This window comes from Mus musculus, chromosome 3 (genome assembly GCF_000001635.26).
Source record: "Mus musculus strain C57BL/6J chromosome 3, GRCm38.p6 C57BL/6J".
NCBI classification, from domain to species: Eukaryota; Metazoa; Chordata; class Mammalia; order Rodentia; family Muridae; genus Mus; species Mus musculus.
Genome location: NC_000069.6, coordinates 68869265 through 68878239, shown reverse-complemented (window position 1 = coordinate 68878239; position 8975 = coordinate 68869265). Strand labels below are relative to the sequence as shown.

The window sequence follows — 8975 nt, the reverse complement described above, 5'->3', positions numbered from 1 at the left end:
CTGTGACTTTTAAAAAGATTTATTTTTCTGTTCATTAGTGCTTTTCCTGCATGTATATCTTTGTGAGGTTTCAAAAACTCTGAAACTGGAGTTATAGACAATTGTGATTACATGTGGGTGCTGGGAATTGATCCCATATCCTGTAGAAGAGCAGCCAGTGCTCTTAACCAATGAGCCATCTCCCCATCCCCCACAGCAACTCTTATAAAGGACAACATTTAATTGGGGATGGCTTATACTTTCAGAGGTTTAATCCATTCTCATCATGGCAGGAAGCATAGCATACTGGAAGACATGCTGGAGACGGAGCCAAGCATTCTACATCTTCATCTGCAAGCAGCAAGAAGACTACCATACTGAGCATAGCTTGAGCATATGACCTCAAAGGCTGCCTACACAGTGATGCATTTCCTCCTACAAGGCCATGCCTACTACAATAAGGCCACACCTCCTAATAATGCCACACCCTATGGGCCAACCATTCAAATACATGAGTCTATGAGGACTATATCTATTCAAACCAACATAACTACCAAAGTCTGACTTGGTGAACAGATTAGTTTATTGGGATTACTTATGGGAGCTCAGATGACTCAATGGCCACCAAAGTCCACTTCAGTATGGGTGGTGACCAATGAAAGCTGGACCCTGATGCACCATTTGTAGGCAGCTTGACAGCTCTGAGAATCTCCCCTCCTCAGCGGACTTCACAACCTCTGTAACGTTGGGGAAGCCTGTCCTTTTGGTTAACACAGTAAATCTATTCCACTGTAAGTTGCAAAATGTGTGGATGAACCAACAAGGGATAGATGAGTTTTATTTTCTATAAAAGGATACTAGTTCTATTTCTGCTACTTTGTCTGGTGAATCTGGTAAGTTACAGAGACTTCCTGAGACTTGGGAGCTGTTTGCTTGCAGAGTATTAAAGGAAGGAACTTGCAGGGATTGACTGTTTTAATTCAAAGACAATTGTTACATCAATTTTCTAAAGCATAGACCAGAAGCAGCAAGAACTCTGAGAACCCTCATGAAGTAGCTGAGGGCACTTAAGATGAAACCAGGACCCATGAAGATCCAGAAGCTTTCAGAGGGCGCCCATAAACACAGGAAGAGACCAGTGAACAAACCGATAGCAAGTAGACATAATGCCCACGGAACACCTGGACCCATTTCAGAGAAGAATCTAGAACCAGCAAATTGTCTAACAGACACAGGGAAGCTGTTGCTTTCCTAAAACAAAATCAGAATTCATGAAAGACCCAGTTCTCAGAGCTCCCACAACACTTAAAAAGAGATCGCGTGGTGATAATGTCTATAGAAAAATAAAGAATTTTGTGCTTCGTGTTTTCCAGACCTCCAAATCAGAACTACAAGGCTTCTAGGGACAACTGGAAAAATGCAGTAAAAAAGATCAAAAAAGGTACTAAACAACTTATTAAAGTCCCAAAACAAGCTGAAGCACTAAGGGCTTCCTATCTCCCAAATGGAGATGTGTGAAAAGCCAATCCTCACCCAGGAGTTTGTTTAGGCTGCTCAAAAAGAAGGCAGAACCTAGGAAGACAGCAGAAAGCAGATTCTAAAACAAAAGTGTCCTCCATTTGAAAACAACCCCATCTCAGGCTAACTAGTGCTTCCGACTTCCTGTAACCAATACTTTCAACTTCCCAAAGTCAATACCACAAAAAGCCTTCTTTATCTCTGCCCTCTTGCCTCCCTATGGACCTATGGGGCCATTTTTATTCAAACCATCACATTGACCATCTATATTAGTGATTATTTAATACACTGACCACCTACAACACTGACCACTTATAACATTGGCCATAAAAATACTAACCATCTACATTAGCCATCTAAAACATTTTAAAATAAAGGAAACCCTTGAGCCAAGTAAGAGATATTTTTTGTTTGTTTGTTTGTTTCTTTGTTTGTTTTTCGAGACAGGGTTTTTCTGTATAGCCCTGGATGTCTTAGGACTCACTTTGTAGACCAGGCTGGCCTTGAACTCAGAAATCCGCCTGCCTCTGCCTCCCAAGTGCTGGGATCAAAGGCGTGCGCCACCATGCCCGGCATAAGAGTTATTTTATTGAAACAGTCAAGCACTAAAGAAAAGTTCAGTTGAAGACTTTTGGAACGGGGGCATGTATGATAGAACGCAAGGGAAAAATGGTGTTTGCAAGTCAAACGGTGTTTGACAGTAGATGTGGTGGCATGCTCTGTACAGCAAACCCAGAGAGGGCTGAACAAGGATCCCAGTCAAGAAGACTCATGTGATCTTTGTGAATATAAATCCAAAATTAATGTCTTCGAAGCTGGAAGCAAATGGGAAAGAATCTGCAGACAGAGTTAGTCATTAAAAAAGATCACCTCCTCCAACCCAGAGATGAGTTTCAGAAATGTAAACATCTGTCCTTTCAAACAGTGGGCAGAGTAAAGAGTTAGGAGATTTCATTTTCAAAAGGCAAATAGGAGACTGTCCCTTTGTTCCAGTCACAAATATGGGCCTGGTAGATGATAGCAAAGGTCTTACGGTTGCCTCCGTGAAAAGAGTCAAGTAAAGATAAGGATGTTGTGAGGAGCTTCCAAGAACAAGGCCTGGAAGAGTGACCTACGAAGCAAGACAAAGAGTGGAACACAAAGGTAGAGGCAAACTTGTCATGAGGCTGCAGAAAGCTGGCAGCTGGCTAGTCCAAAGACTGTGAGCATCAGGCAGGGAATATGACACCCTAATGAAGTGTCCTGACTTTTGCTTTTTTATCAGCCTGATACACACTAAAGTCATCTGGGAAGAGGAAGCCTCAGTTGAGAAAATCCTTTTTATCAGATTACCTGTAGGTAAGTCAGTGGGCACTTTCTTGATTAATGATTACTGTGGGAGGAGCCAGCCCACTGTGGGTGGTACCACTCCTGGGCAGGTGGTCCTGGGTTATACATAAAAGCTGGGAGAGCCAGGAGGAGGAAGCCAGTAAGCAGCATTCCTCCATGGTTCCTGCTTCTTTCCTCCTGAATCCCTGGTCCCACTTATCTCAGTGATCGACTATGACCTGGACAGGACCAGTAGGTCAGATAAACCCTTTTCTCTTCCAGCTGCTTTTGGTTATGGTGTTTATTACAGCAGCAAAAGCAAACCAACACAAAGAGTTTGCATCAAGAGATGACAGACACCTTTAAGACTTAGAAAAAGAATCAAAGTTAGTTTTGATCTGGTAAACATCTTGGGCTGATAATAAAAATAAAACTCATACAAACTGAAGAACAAATGAATGAATCTAGAAGGGTCAATCCTTGACCTAATGAGGCAAATGTGACCAACAAGGAGGGTAAAGACAAAATAGTTCTTTAGACAAAAATCTTAATGAAGCTATGAAAATTAGAAGATCATGTGGAGGCATTAAAAGACAGTCAGGGGTTCCTTCTGGTCTAGCCAATTAAACAGAGACACTGCAAATACCTTATGGAGAACACGATGAAGCAGGCAAGACCCAGCAATCATCCTAAACCGAGTTGCATATAGACTATGGGTCTCCAGGCTCAACCCCCCATTCTAGTTGTTCAGGACCCACATGAAGACCAAACTGCACATCTGCTACATATGAGCAGGAGGCCTAGGTCCAGCCCACATATGCTTTTTGGTTAGTGGTTCAGTCTCTGAGAGCCCCAAGACTCCAGGTTAGCTGACACTGTTGGCCTTACTGTGGAGTTCCAATTCCCTTAGGGGCCACAAATTTTCCTCCTATTCTTCCATAAGAGCCTGCAAGTGCCATCCACAGTTTGATTGTGGGTGGCTGTATCTGCCTGAGTCAGTACTGGGTAGAGCCCTTCAGAGGACAGCCATGCTAGACTCCTGTCTGCAAGCATAACAGACTATCATTAATAGTGTCAGGGATTGGTGCTTGCCCATGAGATGGGACTCAAGTTGAGCCAATGATTGGTTGGCCGTTCCTTCAGTCTATGCTCCACCCGCCTGTCACAGGATGGGATCTTTTATCCAGGACAACAGATTATTGGCAAGCCAACATGGGTTTAACCAATACTTAGATAAAGCAGTAAGCACCAAGGAAACCACAAAGCAAACTGAGAAAAACTGAGCAGAAAACTATAGCAGACTATGAAGAGGTAATATATACATAAGGACTGGAAGCAAAATAAGATTGCTGTTATGAAGAAAATGCAAAGGTTAAATTATGTTCATGAATATAGTAGAGAACACATTTTTGGAGCAAGATAGAAGAAGTATTGGCCATCTTTTCCAAGATATCTAGATGAGGAGCAGTAAAGAGATAGCAACAAGTCAGGGGCTATTGTGTTTGAGATCTAGAAACAGTAAGATCCCATCTTTTACTCAAAGTGGCAGAGAGGGGGAGGGGGAGGGGGAGAGGGAGGGGGAGAGGGAGAGGGAGAGTTCTACATATAAAAATTAGAGGGGCTACTGAATGAGTTCCAGGACAGCCAGGGCTATACAGAGAACCCTGTCTCGAAAAACCAAAACCAAAAAGTTTAATGAATAAAGAGGAAACACTTAACTTGGCTCAAAATATAAGCCTACAGAAGTCCGATGGAAAGAGTAAACAAAGAAAATGCTAGAAAATTACTCATTTGAAAGAGTTCTGTGCAAAGGGTGAAGCTGTAAGTCTAGTCTCATTGAATTACTCCAGTGAGAACCAATTGGAAGTGCTTCTGAGGTAAACCTAGAGAGACTGCAGAGCAAGAACACAGGAGAGAAGAGAGAGTAAGAAAGATATCAAAATCACGGGGATATTTAACTAAAAGCTTAGCTGATACTATTTGGGTTACGGACAAGCATTAAGTGTCGTCCCCCAAAATTAAAAGTGAATTTTGTAAGTAAGTAAAATCAGGCTCTATATGATTTTTATGAATAACCAAAGTACTGGTTTATTTAACACTTGATGATATTTATGGTGTTTTAAAGGGATCACTACATCCTCATTTCTGTGATTGGCCATATGAAAGGAAGGAGGGTTTTTTTCTACTACCAACGAGTCACGTTGGAGAGATGGTTCAGGCTTGTTACTCAAAATTCAACACACACACTCTTTCTCTCAACCAGGAAATCCAGGTTATTTACAATTTATGAAAAGCCATTATAGAATACTGTATAAATCTGAACATCACATTCATGCTGATAACATATCCATTTCAGCTCTGAATTCCACTTAAGAGAAACTATGTACAAAAATGGATATCGGGGTACTTATCATATTGCCTTTTAAACTGTTAAGAGAGGCCATTTCCTTTATATTGCCTTTGGCCTTTCCAATTGCATCTCCTTTTCCTTCTATAGAACGAACCTTCATGCCCTTTGGCATAATTGCAAATGTCATTTGCATGGTTGGAGCACCTGTGCATTTGCAGAATGTGGCAATTACTGGGCTTTTAAAACTCATTCTCTCTCGAGAAGACCTTTCCCCTTTGGTTATGATAGTGAACTCTCATAACAAATTGCATCTCACACAGCCTGTGATTACACATATGCACATTATTTGCATGTATATGTTCATCTAGCTTGTAAACTTCTGCATTATAGATGAGTTACCATATTTGGAATTTTTATTATCTTTTGTCGGGGGGTGGGGGGCGGAATGGTGAGAAGGCCTGAGGTTTTCTGGAAAACACGGTACTCTTGAATTCATTTGCCTAAGATATATATGCCCTAAAAATAAGCTCATTTTATGATTACTGATAGCCATGTACAGCACAATGTGCGATATCTGAGTAACATAAATATATAATTCAATATAATTATGTTTGGTTTAATCTTGTGTCACTTTCAGTTAATAGAGTCTCAACTACTAATGCTTTTCGCCTCTCAGTTCACAGTTTAAAATTGCTTTTCAACGAGAGATACATACTTCACATTTTAATATGAGTAAATCTGATAAAATTGTACAGAGCCTGGTATGGTGGCTCACACATGCAATCTCAGGACTTGGGAGACGGGGCTGAAAAGACAGGGCTAAGTTTGAGGCCTGCCTGGGTTACAGAGAGAGTCCCAGGCCAACCTGGTTTACAAACTGAGATCCTGTCTTTTAAAAAGAAATAAAAATGCACAGAGAAATAGTTTACTGTTTTTCTGCTTTAATACACTTCAGATGATTTTCTTTAATGACAGGGTCATTAGCTTTGAGAAGTTTAAAGCAAACCATTCTTTTTATTATAATCCATACATTAAAAAAGTTCCCAGGACATCAGACTTTTTCAATCACCCTTTAAAAGTTAAAAGTAATCAAATCATTTTAAAAAATCCAAACCAGCTAATTGGAGATTTCTTGGGCCCACCCAGCTTCTTCAATCATAGACCCATGTGGGTAATCTTTCTTGACAACTGGTATACTTCACGCTTCTCCAGAGGAAGCTGGACTTCTTGCCACCCTTTCCTCCCATGCTAGCCGTAAGCCACCACAGCTATATGGCATACAATGTATATAGTGTACACAGACATTACCATATGTACATTATACATGATGCATTAAAATGTGTCTTATTACCCTTTCCTTAAAGGGAATGTCCCAGAATGGTAAATCTAGTAAAATGATACCACTTAATTTTAATAAACATAGGTTGGGTGAATCCATCTTTGGACATTACTGAAAAGTTTCAGACTTAAATGAAAGTTACTAGTCCATTTTTATGTTTAGAATCACATTGCAGAATGTATCTCAGATGAAAAATAGAGAAGGAAATACAGGCAAGCCATCTTGCTACATGGTGTGGTATATATATATATATATTCCTTTTACATGATTCCATGATGAATGATACAGTTCAGAGCCAGGCTACATAATGTACACAGTTATTATAAAAAGTTATGTATTATGCTTCAGTACTAAAAATAAAATATATTCTCAAATAGTGAAAATAAGATATCCTTCATGTTTTTATGTCACATTTCCTGCTTGACCCTGACCTCCGCTTAATGAAATGATGTCCAACACTGTATTAAACAGTGACAGCACGTGGGCGATTTCTTGACAGTAACTGGCCTAAAACAAAACTGATTATCTTGTCAATTTGTTGAACTGTCTAATGCATGACAAAATATAAAAATAAAGGACAAAGATAAACAGTCTACATACTGAAAAATCAAAGTCCGCTGGTACCACATTACAAATACGGTCTGGACATCTTGAACAGATGCAGCCACTAAGCCATCCATCATGGTACCCCTTCCCCAACAAAACTGTGAGCCAGGAAGACACCAAAGGGTTTTCTGGGTCCTTTTCAAGGGATCGCATCACAGTCAAGCGCTGCTTCTACAGACTGCATGCAGCAGTCACTGGTCGTGGTCCAGAGCCAAAGGCTCCTCACCATTATGTCCTGGGAGACCGTGACCGGTCCAAGCAGGAGAGCAAGGAATGGACCTATGCTCCTTCCCTTTTAACAACAGTAAAGCAAGCCGCTGGTCTCTAAACACACCAAACGGTTTACCTGTTCTTTTGGATTGGAGAAGCAGGCACTTACAGTGAACACAAGGGGAGGCATGGCAGAGGGCGGGGACGACCGTCCAAGAAGAGCTGGGGGCTAGTCCTAAGCCATTGCCCCGCCGAGCTGCCCAGCCTTGAGCCCAAAGAAACATAGAAAACCACAGATTCCCCGGGAAGCGAGAGGGAGGGGACTGACCCCAACCCAGGCGCGGGGCTACAGGTTGTACGGGGATGCTAGGTGTGGTCAGAGGCAGTCAGTGGCGGCCGCCAACACACCAGCTGTTGCGTGCCACCCGCAGCCCCCAACCTTGTAGGATCCGGGCGATCCCCATGAGGCTCCCTGAACTCAGATGAGCGGGAAACGGACCTGGCCGCCGTCGGAGTCCCCGGCACTGCCGCCTCGCGGGCGGCCGAGCACCGACACGGGCAGCACGACCTCCGCTGGGCTGAGCTGCTGCAGCCGCATGGACTCCTCATAGGTGGGCAGGTACTTGACCTCCTCGTAGCTGGGCAGCTGGAGAAACACCGGTGACACCACGTGCAGCTCGTGCTCCGAAACGCAGGAGGGAGGCAGGCGTCCGCCACTTCCTCGGCCCCGACCACCGCCACTATCCAACAGTGAGTCCTGCGAGCCCGCGGCCACCTCGTCGCGCAGCAGAGCGGGCGAGTCGTCGTCGTCGTCGGGTGGCCCCGCCGTCCCCGGCGGTCCCGCACCCCCGGGAGGCCCGGGTCGTGCCTGGCCAGGTCGCGCCTGGCCACGCGGGTACCTGCGTGGGCTGGGGCAGATGATGCGCTGCAGGAAGTAGCCGATGGCGAAGAGCACCAGCAGGATGAGCAGCCCAGAGAGCTTGCGGACGAACCAGCCCACGTTGTCCAGAAAGGCGTGGAGCGGCAGCTTGCAGCAGCGCACGGCCGTGGCGTTGGCCGAGTCGCAGCAGCGCTCCCGCTCACCGCACGCCAGCTCCGCGCAGCCCCCGCCGCCCCGCGAGGGCGCCACCAACGCCAGCGCCAACAGCAGCAGCAGCGGCAGCAGCGGCGGTGGCGCTGGAGCCACCGACAGGCCCTCGGCGGTGACCCCGGGACCCCACATGGCCGGCGCAGATCTCCGCTGGCGTCCGGGACCGCGAGGCTCGGAGCTCCGTCTGGCCCCGGCGCTGCGATGGGTCCCGCGCGCGCCGCCTCCCGCGCCCCGGCTACCTGCGGCCCGAGCGGTGCTCACTTGGCCACGCTGGGGCGGGAGGAGGAGCCCGGGGCGCGCCGAGGCTGCGGGAGGCGGCTGCTGCTCACCGCTGTCGCCGCCTCGGGAGCCTGTGACCTCGAGCCGTAGCGCCTGGGCGCCAGGGTCCCGGGAGAAGCGTGCGGAGCCGCGGAGATGAACAGAGCCGGCCTGCGCTGGGTCTCTCTGGGCATCTCGGCCGTTGCCCGCCGCGCTCTTCTTCCGGCACCTGGGTACCCCGCGGCGCTGGAAGGGTTAAGGCTGAGCTCTCAGCCCCGGAGCCCCTTGATCTTGATTAATTCAGCCGGCGCGCTCTT

The 8975-nt window shown here is 45.7% G+C and overlaps 1 protein-coding gene across 1 annotated transcript; it reads right to left on the bottom strand.

The window, feature by feature from the left end:
- Nucleotides 1-6076: 6076 nt before the first annotated feature.
- 1110032F04Rik (RIKEN cDNA 1110032F04 gene) lies at nucleotides 6077-8654 on the bottom strand. Its single transcript, NM_001167996.1, has one exon. It carries the CDS (start codon nucleotides 8530-8532, stop codon nucleotides 7789-7791), a length of 744 nt encoding a protein of 247 aa, NP_001161468.1. The 5' UTR covers nucleotides 8533-8654; the 3' UTR covers nucleotides 6077-7788.
- Between the last annotated feature and the right edge of the window lie 321 nt (nucleotides 8655-8975).